This window comes from Galendromus occidentalis, unplaced genomic scaffold (assembly GCF_000255335.2).
Source record: "Galendromus occidentalis unplaced genomic scaffold, Mocc_1.1 scf7180000076659, whole genome shotgun sequence".
Taxonomy (NCBI): Eukaryota; Metazoa; Arthropoda; class Arachnida; order Mesostigmata; family Phytoseiidae; genus Galendromus; species Galendromus occidentalis.
In genome coordinates this window covers 1-13,891 of record NW_003804648.1, presented here as the reverse complement: position 1 = coordinate 13,891, position 13,891 = coordinate 1, and the positions used below count along the sequence as shown (strand labels likewise).

Here is a 13,891-nt window from a genome sequence, read left to right as displayed (position 1 = left end):
CTACCACTCATTTTACCCCTATTTTCGGACCAAAATTGTCCGAATTTTCGCTTAGAAGCCTTCGATATTACCTATTAGAGGGGATGTTGAGACTAACTTTAGAATAGCTACACTCATTCTTCTAAGCTAAGCTTTCTGTCATATCTATTTCGGTAAACCCCGACTCCGTACTGTGCCACGTGCCAGAGGCTCCAGCTCTGACACATGTCAGAGGCTCCACTCATCAGGCCTCTCTTCTGATTCCGTATTTAGTAACCATCTGGAAATCTTACTCGATGCCTTACGAACTGTGCCTCTCGGAGAGGGTCAACCTACTGATATATAAGACGACACTTTCTCCAATAAAATTACTGTGGTGTGCTCCCATCTCAACCTCCGGTTGTCCTCTCTGAGCTCGTACGTGTCCCGCTGATCTACCGAACCTAGCCTTCGACCAATCTAGGAACAACAGTCGTCCTTCCGGGATTGCTGAACTGATCCCGAGACTGGTAGAATGATGGACGTGTTGGGGGTCTGCTGGGCCCGTTCCGATGCTGGAACTTGTCGTTGCTCCTGGAGCTCGAAGGTTGGTGTGGAGGTCTCCTTGATGAGCCCTTGTCTCCCTGAGAGCTTCTGTTGTAAGCGCTTCTGCCTTAAGGAATTTAATTAAGGCTTCAAGCTTGCATGTTTGTGTTGTGGTTTGTGTTGACCTGTACGAATCCATGAATTTACGCTGCGTCTCGTTTGATAATTTGGCGAGGATTCTATTGGCGAATGCGGGGGTTAATGTTATGTATGATTGACCGAGAGTGATAAGTGCTAGAATGTGCTGAGAGATTGAGTTGACAAAACCGGGTAACTTATCGTAATTGATGTCCCCTCCGGATGAGATGATCCTCTCCAGCTCTCTCAGGTGTCCGTCTTCCGCCATGCTCGTTTGTCCGTATAACTCCTGGAGTATCTGCTTCATTGGTTCCTAGCTTTCTGCACGGAGGCTTAGATGTTGTTATTCACGGTTTCGATTCCGGTTCTCACGGACGGATGGAAAGAAAAGACTGACTTTCGAGTGAGACTCGAAGGTGGAGGTCTCCCGGGTCGGGACCGCGTGCAACGCGGTAGAGAGACTGCGTGAGAATGTTGCACGTTCCCGCCGAACCTCGTCGATTGCAACAGGGCGAGAGGGGTTCGGGGGAAGAGGGAAACCCGACCAAGACGCCACCATTCGAGCTTTATTGTGGTGCCAATGGAGTATCCGTGACAGATGTTTCACACTGTGGTAAGCCCGGCCCGTCAGAGCGTCGTGGAGCAAGATGATCTTCTGAAGAACTGGTATGTTTCGGTCGTGGACGAAGGCATCGAACATATCCATAAATTTTCGGTGTTCGGATCCCCGTTGAATTTTGGCAGTTTGAAGCTCTTCGATAACTTCGGGAGATAGTTCTCGGGGGGCTCTGTGGGGCTGCTTTCGTTCTTGCACGTGATTGCTGGATCCGCGGGTATTGTGATCCCCTGGGGTGCTTGCGGAACTGGCGCTGGATCTGGTGGAGGTATGCTGTTGGGGATTCGATCAGGACCCCACAACATTGGCCGTCTAGTTTTGTCTCAGTCGGAGGTGAACGCAGTTTGGTCCAGATGATTCCTGATGAGCGGCACTTGTCGGAGGATACCGGAGGCGGGTAGAGAGGAACTCAACCCATGAATGAGGACGCAGGGTATCGTGCGGAGACAGAAGAATCTGTGTCTGATGTTTATTTCAGTGTGGTTTATATACTAGCACAGCTCCATAGACTTGTCTAGGAAAGACTGGTTCCATTTGTGGAGCGTGGCGACAGGTCCTACGTGAATCTTGATCGAACGACCGAGGGGGAGTTTAGTGCAACTTTAGTTTCGTCTTTCGGAGATAGAGAACACATATGTATGTTTCGTTCGGTATCATCGAAGCACTACTGAGTGCGCGGATTTTATTTTTGTCACCAGGTGGCGCTTGATCGGGAGCGCTAAAATTGAAAGTTGTTATTCACGCATCTCGCTTGACCATCCCACAATTGACAGTCCCGCCAAGCGAGATGCCACAATTTACACATTTAAATTACATGACTGGAGTATATACATTTAAGATCCTAAGTCAATTTAGGTTCCGGGCTCGGTCGGTGTTTGGCTGTTGGGTGTCTGACTCCCGGATTTTCTTTCCGAATCCGCGCTGTCGACTTCCAAGGGGATTAGCAGGTGGACCGCGCGACGTGACGTTTTCCCGTTCTGGAACTTCACCGTGTAGGTCCGAATGAGTTTGTCTCGACCCTCATGGGCGTCGATTACTCGTACCGACGGATATTTCTGCCGGGGTCGATTATCGTCGACCAGAATGCATACGTCACCGAGCTCGATCGGCGGGGTTTCGCGGCCCCGTGTCTGATTTGCACTACGGAGCAAGGCGATGTATTCACGCCACCACCTGACCGAGAGGGATCTGAAGTAAGTCGTGCGCTCGATTAGCTGCCTTCTCAGCGCGTCTCCCGCTGCGGGTTCGTCGTTGCGTAGTTCGTCGATCGGAAGGATAGTCGCCAACGGCTCGGGCTGCGGTCCACCCTTAATGAACATAGCGGGGGTGAGGGCCACTGGAGTATCTGCGTTTGCACCGGTCCCGGTCAATGGACGATCGTTGATCGCGGCGGCCAGCTCCACTATGATAGTCCTGAATTCCTCAAACCCCACTAGCGATCGGCCGAGAGTCCGATGGAGGCATGATTTCAACGTTCCCACCAGTCGCTCGGTGTGACCCGAGAAATGCGGAGCGCGAGGCGGCGCAAATTTCCATGAGATGCATCTGCCGTGAAGGAGATCCCTAACAGCGGGGTCCTTCATCGAGTTGAAAAGTCGCTTGAGATCCGTGGAAGCCTTAACCAAATTGGCTCCATTATCACTCAATAGACCTCGACAGACTGGGTAGATAGCCAGGAAACGACGAAGTGCCATGTGCGTCTGTGGCGCAGATAACGATGGGACCGCCTCGAGGTGTACAGCCCTCGTCGACGTGCAGACGAAGATAGCGACGTAAGTCTTCTGTATCACGTAGGCCCCGTGCTCGCTGTCACCCTCTCTGAATCGTGTATGGAAATGTCCGCAGAAGTCGATGCCAGCCGTCTCGAAAGCTGGCTGAAACTGGCCGCGCTCCACCGGAAGTGGAGCTTCCAACTGGCCGCGCGGAGAAGCCTGCTCGCGCCTGCAGACAACGCATCGAGAGAGAACCGACCGAAGCGTTTGGCGGCCCCGGGTAACCCAATAGCGTCGTCGGAGATGGCTGAGAACTGTCGTAATTCCAAAGTGAGCGTTGATTCGATGAATATCAACGATGAGTATTCTTGCGAATCTTGATTCTCCCGGCAGGACGATGGGGTTCCTCTCGTCGTCGCTCATGTAGGACACTTCGTGCAACCTAGTCTTCACCCGGAGTAGACCGTCGGCGTCGATGAAAGTGCTGAAGGCGGCGAGCTTGGAATTCGTTGGGAGCCGCTCCTTGGCTCCAGTTGCGGCTAGCTCACGCGGGAAATGTTGTCTTTGCTCTCGGCGGATGATGAAAGCCTCGGCCGCGAAATAGAGTTCTTTCGGCGAGCGCGGTTCCCGGGCGCGAACTAGGTCCAGAAACCGTAGCGTCAAGGCCAAGACCCTGATCGCTTTTCCAGCCGATCCGAATCTTTCTAGATCGATTAGCGGAGACAATGATTGAACCGGTGCGACGAGCCTGCGGAGCTCCTGCCTCACGGAGTCCATGCTACCTGTTGCACTTCTAGGCTGGGATATGGGCTTCTTGCTCTCCGGCCACCTCAACCATTCTGGGCCATTCCACCAGCCCTCACAAGATGCTAGCAGGCCGGCAGAGACGCCTCTCGTCGCCAAGTCCGCGATGTTTGAGTCTCCAACAACATGAAACCATTCCTCCTTTCGCGATCCCCGAGCGATTTCCTCGACCCGGTTATGCACGAAAGTTTTCTAACTCCCAGGTTCCGCACCAGTAGTCCAGTGATATACGATCATGGAGTCGGTGTAGAATCTTACGCCGTCGATCTTCAGATCCAGCCGCTCCAGTAAGAAGTTTTTCAATCGAACGGCGATGAGAGCTGCCAGCAGCTCCAGGCGCGGAAGCGACTGATGCTCGCGCGGCGCTAATTTCGACTTGGCCATGAGGAGCGAACATTCGTTAGTGCCGTCGGCGTAAACTCGCTCTAGGTAGGCGGCTGCTGCGTAAGCGAGAGGCGACGCGTCTCCGAATAGATGCAAACGATGGCGCGTTGCCGTCTCCATTCGCGTGGTGTTACGACGATCGATATCCGAATTCTCGAAGGCCCTGAACTCCTGCGCCCATGCGCGAAGCTCTGACTCCAACTCAGCTGGGATTCGTTGATTCCATTCCAGCTTCCGAGTCCACAACTTCTGAATGATAAGCTTTCCGCGAATAAGATACGGGCCAAGGTATCCGAGCGGGTCGGAGACCGACGCGACGGCGCTAAGAACTCCACGCTTGGTCACCGGCCCGTCGAGGCCGAGATCGCGGATCCGCTGAGGACACACGAAACGAAGCCTGTCCCGGAGCGGCTCCCAAGAAACACCGAGAACCTTTAGTAGGTCCCCGGGCGCTGAGTCAAAGTCCTCCGGCGCGACTCCCGATGCGGCAAGGTGATCCAAAACCTCTTGCGAACTTGATTTCCATTTAGCGAGTTTCATGTCCGCCGATCCGAGGACTTCTCGAATTGCATCGGTGAACTGCTGCGCCTCCGCAACCGTGTCGAATCCCTGCAGGCAGTCGTCCGCGTAAAGAGAGGCCCCGAGCCCAGCGGCGATTCCGTCCGCTCTCTTCAGGTGGTGTCGTATCGTGGCCGCGAGGAGAAAGCCCGAAGAGGCCGCTCCCCACGTCACGCGAAGCATCCGAAAGGCATGAACCTCGTCCGATCCCGGCGGTCTCCACAAGAACTGAGACAGCCGTTGATCCCTCTCTGCGACGCGCAATGTCATATAGGCTCCGGCAATATCTGCACCGACGGCCACGGGCCTGAGCCTGAAGTTGAGGAGCAGGGTCACAAGGTCCGGATTGGGGTTCTCACCGATGAGCAGGTGCTGATTCAGGGATGTCTGGCCACCAGCTTTGGCAGAGCAGTCAAAAACTATCCTCCAACGGTCTCCGGTTGGCCTCGAGGTGATCGCCTCGTGGTGTGGCATGAAATAGGAGCCATCGCACCGTGTGAGTGCAGGGAATTCATCTGGAGGGACCGCCGCCGCGAAACCACTGTCGACAAACTTCATTATTTCTTTGTGGTATCGACTGTAAGCGATCGGGTCACGTTGGAGTTGGGCAATTTTTCGGTCCAGCCGCGTTCTAGCGGTGGAGTAGTTATTCTGGAAATGGTCGATGGTTTCTCTCTTCGGAAAATTCACGGTGTAGTACCTTCCGGAGTATTGCACTCCCTCGAGAAATTGCTTCATGGCAGACTCCTCGTCAGCCGACTTTGAGGACTCCTGAGATCCCGTCGGCTCTGATATCCCCAGCGCATCGAGCCTCCATAGTCTCTCCACGTCCGCCGGTTCCGCACAATGGAGCTCCCGGCTTGAACGTGTTGCTGCACAAAACAATTGGCGATCTCGCCGCAACCGACGGACTCGCGATTGCCCCGTCGACAATCCAACCGAACTTCGACTGATATGCCGAGATGCTATCCACAACATTCTTCGGCTCGCACTGCAACATGACGCGGTGGATTTGGTCGACGCCAAGGAGCAGCGCCGGCGGGGTCGCATCCCATTCGCTAAAGTAAGAGCGATCGGCCATCGGATATTCTCTATCGAAACGCGCGAACGCCTCAGCGACGTGTGGTGGGCAAAAGGTATCCGGTGCGACGTCGAAATCATACTCGTGAGCGACGATCTCAATCTTCGGACCGCCATTTGCTCCCATGAGGCAGAGTCGGTATGCGGGAAGCGACGTTTGCTCGTCCGCATGCTTCAGCGTCTGAATAACCATGTCGCTGCGGCTAACCGGAGTACCTCCGAGCTTGAGCCGTGCGGACGGCTTGATCAGCGTGATCGTTGCCCCGCGGTCCAGGAAGACGCGAATTGGGACCGTGCCCCCTCGGCTCGCGACCAGGTAAACCGTCGCCGTCATAACCAGAGCCCCCTGTTGAGTCGTACAGCCGGCGGCGGTTGCCAGCGCGGCGGACGCAGTGTTCCTTTCTGGTGGATGCATAGCGGTGTAATGGGATTTTGAGCTGCATTTTCCGCAGGGCATCTTCGGACCTTCGCAGGTTGAACCACCGGGGTGAGAGGATCGTAGACACACCTCGCATCGCTTGAATTTCGCGAGAGTGTCCTTTCGACTCTGCAAAGTCATGTCAGCATCACACCTAGACGGTCGGTGTTCGGCTGAACCACAGAATAGACATTTTCCTGTGCGTTGAAATTGACCTCTCCGTGAGGAACCCGCAACCGCGTTCACCACACCGAACTTCGCTTGGTTTCCGTCGTGGAGGCGTTGTCCCTTCTGGTATACAGTGGTCCCTCGAAGGTACGGAGATGTCGTGGTGGGTTTCGCGACGTTTTCTTCCGAGCCGCCATCCTTGTTGCTGGAGAAATGCTTGTCGGTTTCCCAGAGCCTACGTTTGGCGATAAGGAATTTGAGAGTCTCTCTGACCTCCTTCGTAGTTTTCTCGGCCACTCCTAGACCAGAGTCTTTGGACGCGCTCTCACCGGTCTCAACGTCTTCGGAGCCGTGGGAAGCGAGGGCGACAAGGCGGCGCTCCCACGCATGATGTTCCATAAGCTCATGTCTTAGCCGAGTAGGTAACGCTGCCTCGATTGCATTCTTCAGTGTAAACGCGTAAACCTCCAAGGGGATGTTGTTCGCCGAAAGACTGGCCGTGTTCCTCTGGATGCGTGCGATTAGTTTCTGCAGAGCCGCAAGGTCGTGATACCTTGTGAACGCAGGGAGGACCCGTAGATCAGATAGGAGCCGCTCGGTCTCGCATGTCACTTCGGCATACGTTTCTTCGAGGAGATCCAGAGCGATTTGATAGTTGTGGTCCTCGAGGGCTAAGGCCTCAACCAACTCCCTTGGCTGATCTCTGAGATACTTTCGCAGGGTCATCAACTTCTCAACAGGAGCGGCATCCTTTCGCTTTGCAACGAAACACTTAAATTGAGTTATGAACGCTCTGTAGCGCAGCTTATCGCCGTTGAAGGGCTCGGGCGATATGTCCAACTCTTTCGGCAAGTTCGATATCATGACTGGCCATCCCAGGATGGTCGGAGCCTGCTCCTCGACTGCATGCGTCTGAGCGTCACCCATGGGGGACCGTCCCGGAGGGGCCAGCGTATGCAGCACGGTTTCCTGTAGGTCATTGAACTCGCTCTGTGCATTCGATCTCGGGAACGGCGTGGACGCCGACGGTTGCCCAAATCGAACGTGTCGGACGGCGGCCGGCGTAGCGTAATTCATGCCCGTCTCATCACACACGAAAGAGGTCGGTTGCTGAAGTTTTTCGATGGCGGCGCCGATTCTTGCGATGGCATCCTCGATGAGATCCTCGAATTCCTCGGATTCGCCGATCTCATCCTCCCTGTCCTTCTCGTCTGTGATGAGATTGAGGATGGCTTCGTCCAACGTCTTGATGCGTGGCCAGAGGGTCTGGAGACGAGTCTGGAGCGCCACTGGATCGATGTTTGGGAACGAAGGGCTCGCGGTTTTCAGGTTCTCTACTTGGTCGAGCAAGTCTTTCACCGTGTTGCGGGATCGCGTTCGAATCCGACGATGATTAGCGAGCTGCTTCTTGATTTCTCCTGGTTGCGGTGTGTCGGGCATTGTTCCGAGATTTGTAGTCGCTCACCCGCACGGTTCGTAGAATCCCGGGAAGGACGTTAGGCCTATCACACAGGCTGATCGAATAGGTCGTCGGCGACAGGCGGAGACGATCCTGGCTCACGGCACCATGTGGAGCGTGGCGACAGGTCCTACGTGAATCTTGATCGAACGACCGAGGGGGAGTTTAGTGCAACTTTAGTTTCGTCTTTCGGAGATAGAGAACACATATGTTTCGTTCGGTATCATCGAAGCACTACTGAGTGCGCGGATTTAATTTTTGTCACCAGGTGGCGCTTGATCGGGAGCGCTAAAATTGAAAGTTGTTATTCACGCATCTCGCTTGACCATCCGACAATTGACACCATTAAATATAATGGGCACATAGATCAAAGTATGTTGTGACAGTAAACATAAACATTCAGGGTATTGGAAATTAACTTGGTGTAATTATCATAAACACTGACTCCGAGAAAATTCTAGACAGTCATTCAAGGAAAGGCAATCATCCATTGATGGCAATTTTCCAACATTTTCTCCCTTACTGCGGAATATTCGAAGAAGTATTCAGACTCTGATTATAGTACCTTGGACATATATAAGCTCCAGTTTTTCCTCGGTGGGCACTTACTTCCTTCGAGGGAAAGCAACATGGTCCGACGTTCGCCTCCTCCGTCCGGTAGCAGTGATAGATGGGCTCCCCCTCCAGAGGAGGATGCTGCTGATGCGTTGGCTGGTGGAGCTGCCTGTCCGATACTGATCGAGGATGGTACTGTTCAGCTGCCTGCTCAGTGCTCCGGCCTTTCGTCCTCGGGAGCGAAGGTCCAGGAACGGGTTCATACAATTTGCCTTGTTTGTCCAACGTAGAGATCGGATTCGTTTTCAGCAAGCTATTGATGTTGCTGGACTGCTCCGGCCAGACATGGATGCTGAAGCTCGTCGTCCGTATTGTGAGCAGGCTCTTCGAGAGCGCTCACCTCCCAGGTCTTGTAACCAATTCGAGAGTCTTGCTCATATAGAGCCACATGGACAGATACACTTAGAAACTAATTCCGTTTCGAATAAGAGACTCAGACATTGCGATTAGGGATATAGAAATCCGTGCTTCATTCTTGCTGGAAGAAGAGCTGTTCTTGTCTGGTTCAGAAACCCAAACAGTTCTAAACAGAACCTAAACAGAAGTTTTAAACAGTATGTATATCTGGGTTCCGAAAAAAGGTATCGGTAAGCTACGGAATATTCATGTAGCTTGCTCCGTTCCGTGATGGGGGGATGCCGAGAGGAATGAAGTTCCATCTCCTGGCTGAGCTTTGTAGCTCTACGCGATTTTGTGTCGACGAAAATATCTCCTTCGTGAATTCTTGTTGGAACAGTCATTACTGGTACCTGAACCAATTCCTTCGGAAACAATGCATTTTAAGCAATTTATATATATAGGTATTTCAAGCATTATGCTGTTTCGCGGTCGTGTATATGACGGATGGAAAGTCGAGTTTATCAGCGCGCCAGGCACAAATTGAGTTAGACTCATCTGAATGCCTGCACACTGCTTTATCAGGGGCGCCGTGGATTGAATCCATGCTGCCTTCAAGTATACGGTTGCCGTGCATCATCCATCCGATCTTATTCGACCTCTCAAGCCGTCTTCGCGAGCAACTTTTTAAGAGAAAGACGGCTCGCGGCGGTAAAGTCTGGCTGTATAGATTAGCTCAGAGCGATTTGCATGACACAATGCGACTTGTTCTATCTGCTTGTAGGCCGTACAAGCTGAATGACTTCAGTCATTTCACTTGCGACTTTGACTCACAGAAGTTTCCAGGGAATTTGATCTGTGGAGTGATGATTGAATATCACGAAACATTCTTCACCATTCTTCGCATTCTCCCCACTCCATACATGTGGTACACTTGAGTCCAGAATACAATAGTTTCGCATGTCTCAGGTGGATCAAGTCCTGTATCTTGACAACATTCTCTGACTGATTTGACGCTGTGCGTCACAAAAGAAATCCAGGCCCATTATTATCGTGGGTCTTTCGAGTCAATCGACTTCAGTGAGATTTGTCTATTTTTCTGATTAGACTGAATTCTCACTTCGTGATGCATGACATGGTTGCTCTCGAAAGAAGAATAAAACTGATAGATTCTGTCGATTGAGGCGGAGTTCGCGATTTGGGTCCTTGACCATGCAACTCAGAGCAATATTTTTGTGTATTCCTTTAATTCTGCCTAGCGGATTGTGTCGACGCTATTCGGGAATTTTCCGGTATCGAGAGCTATCTACTCGATGCAGAATGAAAATGTGCTGGGGCTGGAATACATGATGACACCTTGTCAGCGTGAGCCTCTCAGGCACGGAAAAGCCCTTATGAACTCTTTGTACCCAGCGAGTCGAAATTAAGTCATCGCTCTTTTCCTTCTTTTCTCTGCGGTTTCGCTCTTGAGCTTTCTTCGCAATTCCAAATACAAATTCAAGTGTATTGTAAATCCCTTATCGCCTCTCATCGTTCCACCAGGCGACGTTTCGTTATGACGGCACTGGACGACGATGCGTATTTGGATATAGTTCGAATTTAAGAAACTGCGCTGTGTGAAATCAGCGACCCTCCCGGGCTGTTTCTGCCTCCTGCCTCGAATGCTGCGGATAGATTTCGGATTTGTCCGTGAAGAGTACAAACCAATCCCATAGGTTTTCTATCCATTTCTGCTCATGACAATGGAACCATACTAAATTCCGCCTGTGGCGAAATTGAAAGATGAATACGGATTGAACTTCAAATCTAGATCGCATCTTCATTCTTCCTGCCGGGAGAAACAATCTTCATAGAGTCAAATTTCTCCGGTTACGAGGAGAATATTTCCAAAGATTCCTCGGAAAAGAATGTTGTTAAGATCGCTCCTTAGGAAGGATGATTCCGCGTTCATATTTTTCGACTTTCCTTGCTTTCTCAATTAAACAGAAGCGTGCATGAACAGGGAGAGAGAAAAAGCGATCTCTGGTGCGAAACACCATTTTTTTTTGTTCACGAGAGAGTCGTTGCCATTCGTCTTACTCAAGTGAGTAGCTCCTCACAGGGATTAGACGATAAGTGATGCTTCAGTTTCAATCCTGATTTTTATTATTAAGCACTGTGAACACATTTTTTCATTCCATGAGTATGCAGAAACGAGCTGTACCAGAAAGTTGACAATCTTCGGACTGCAAGTCTCCGTCAAAACGAGGAAACTCTGAACACGCTTTCACAAGCACGGCCATCGCAATGTGACTATGCGATAAGACTAGATTCGATTGGCTACTTTTCTCAATGACTTTAGCGGAAGTATTGGAATCAGATTCTAGGCTGAATCCCACTCGCCGATTCCCAGCTTGAGAGTTTCTCAGTGAGGTCTGGCATCTATACTGCGAGCCATGAGCCTTTGAAATCGATACAAGTCACTAGAAAAAGGGGCAGTCATTATTGAATCCAGGCCGATCAAAGACGTCGTGATTCTGGATCTGGACGGTCGGGTCAGAAGTGACTGTCCGGAAATTCCTGATTCATCCAGAAAAAAAACTTTTTCTTGGTGAGCAGCGGGCATTGTCGGCGTCATTGAACTAATTGTATTGCTTTCAACCAAAGTATTCGATATTCACTGGACACTTAAGCAGAGCTCAGTATAATAGAACAGACAGTTGGTGTTACCCAGTATTTATTCCAGTTGTTGCAGTGCTTATATAGATCCAGAAGAAGTGGAAAGTGGTAAAGAGAAAGAACACTGTCTCCCTCAGTGTATCAGACGGTTACAGGGAACATAGATTCTGAACACCCCGCCTTCGCTGGAAGCGGTCTGATACGATAATAAACTAGTTATTCAACCATCACCTATACCATATTGATTAACATATTGCATGCTCCGAATGAATTGCATGAAGTCCGCATTCACATATGCTTCTAGATCTCAGTGTGCCAGATTTTGATATACAGGGTGTCTCAAAATTCCTGATGATGATTCACATTTCGTTATCTAAACTCTCGGATTATCCAGAGGATTCAATGGACGAAGAATGGATGGTCATTCCGGAAGTAGATTTTCGTTGTTCGTAGAGAAGACATGTGATTCTACTGGAGTATCATCCACAGATGGGAATCGAAGAAGAAGCGATAGACTCAGTCTATTCTGGGCTTTTTGGGGCATTTCAGATGGTCACTTAAGATGCTTAGGTCTAGACGTTGTCTAGAACGATGGATTCGTTTCGTGGGACAGAACATTCCTGACTCCGACGTGAATCTCTGATCATATCCTGAGTGATCCATTCCATCGTGTTCCGTCAATTGGTTTGTGTTGAATGCTCATTCGATGAACATGAACACGGCATTGAACTCGGTCCCATCCCTGAACCTGCCTTATCCGATGAGGAGAGCATGCCGCCACCTACGCGGTCTTTGCTGATTCCAACTCGGGACGTGTACGATGTGTTCCGAAGAAGGAGATACGGCTGTGATAGGTGTAGCTGCTCATCAGTGACACTGATGTTCATTCTCATCGTGGGAATTCTCCTGGTGCTGAATTTCCTGGTGCTTCAGGGCATTGCCAGCACCGTCGATAAATCATCGACACGACTAGGATCGATTGAGAGGCTTTTGGTCACACGATTTGAAGAACCAAAGGTGCTCACTGATCACATTTCGAAAGCTGAAGCAGAGAAATTCGGATTCAATCCCTGGTCTCGAGTGGTGATCGATGAACGATCCCGTGATAGGATTCCGCTCGTAGACTTTGAGTGTTCGCGGAAACGTCTCGGAGTGATCTGTCTATCACCTTGTCTTCTGAGATTTGTCTTCTGAGACCCCATGGTAGATCGTTGACAAACGTTACTGTGCCCTATGAGCGTGTACAGAGCGATATTCTTGATGAAATTATCAAAGTAGAGGGAGTCATGAATGATTGTAAAAATTCTACTTGGCTTATCTCCGTATCCTAACAATGAAGTCGATCTGACTCTAGTTTTATTTAACAGGTTTTTCTGATTAAAATGGGTTCTTGTACGCTTATAGACCATAGAATAAATCTCTTATCTTATTCTCCGATAATCTATGCGTTTTCTGTTTTAATTTTCGCAGGTTCCGTTGAGAAAGTTTTGGTCTAACTTTTTTGTCTAGTGACGTACTTGGAGACTTAGTATAAAAGGGGATCGAATTCCCTCGACAATCATTCGTAGCAACGAAGAGCACTCCCCCATGCTGAATATCTTGCAACTACTCGGATTGAAGTCCGCCGATCGAAGAAGGACCAGCACTCGTTCCCGCAGAAGACGCCGACTATCCACAGAAGGAAGCGAAAGAGGCAGCCTTCGACACTCGAAAGGACGTCGAGTAAAGTGCCGCAACTGCTGTTGTGCTAAACGTTGTGAAAGTCTGCGTCGGACCAGGCGCCGGAAAATGGGCACGACCACCCACTTTGATGTTCGAAGCGCGAGGGAGACTGCTCACATCCCCTGGGTGCGATTCGATGACGAGGATCCCGGAAAGAACGACGAAATAAGTCTGGAACCGGTTCCCACAGGTCGTGTCCCGAAGAGGACGTCGAAGTGGTTCCCCAACGGAGGAGACCCCAAAAGAAAAACGAGGACGGCTTGCAAGGAAGCTGATGCTTCTTGGGAAGGTGACGGCAACGCTCTTTGTCGCCGTGCTCGTGTATGCCTGCATCAAGTTGCAGGCCGCCGTTGGTAATGCAGTGTTACTGACCTATCTGTATAAATTTCAACTTGCTATTTTTAATATCCTAATGCAATAAATGGTGATTTTTTTTTAATCGTGGATTTTTGATTTTCGCAGAAGTTGAACTGGCCGTCAACGGGGCGAGCTCAACTCGTGAGGACATTACCTCCATGTCTTCAGTACTGTCGACGCTCGTGGAGACTGGGCTCCTCAGTCGGCTTTTGCCGGCTGAGGAGGTTAAGAATTTTCGTTGGTCGACCATGACGTGTCGAAATTTGGAAAGGCACCAAGTGTGCTTTAGCGTGGTGGAGAACGCGTGCGTTCTCAGATATCAGGGAGCCACTGTTCAACCCCGTGGTGTGATTAAGGCCACC

At 50.7% G+C, this 13,891-nt stretch overlaps 2 protein-coding genes across 2 annotated transcripts; both read right to left on the bottom strand.

Annotated features, from left to right (window-relative positions):
• Positions 1–2,109: 2,109 nt before the first annotated feature.
• LOC100900103 (uncharacterized) lies at positions 2,110–3,747 on the bottom strand. The gene has a single exon (XM_003739969.1). It carries the CDS (start codon positions 3,745–3,747, stop codon positions 2,110–2,112), a length of 1,638 nt encoding a protein of 545 aa, XP_003740017.1.
• Positions 3,748–3,966: 219 nt separating this feature from the next.
• LOC100899959 (uncharacterized) lies at positions 3,967–5,454 on the bottom strand. Its single transcript, XM_003739968.1, has one exon. It carries the CDS (start codon positions 5,452–5,454, stop codon positions 3,967–3,969), a length of 1,488 nt encoding a protein of 495 aa, XP_003740016.1.
• Between the last annotated feature and the right edge of the window lie 8,437 nt (positions 5,455–13,891).

Coding starts and splice junctions, on each gene's coding strand:
- LOC100899959 (XM_003739968.1), bottom strand. CDS start 5,454: ATGAAGCAATTTCTCGAGGGAGTGCAATACTCCGGAAGGTACTACACC.
- LOC100900103 (XM_003739969.1), bottom strand. CDS start 3,747: ATGGACTCCGTGAGGCAGGAGCTCCGCAGGCTCGTCGCACCGGTTCAA.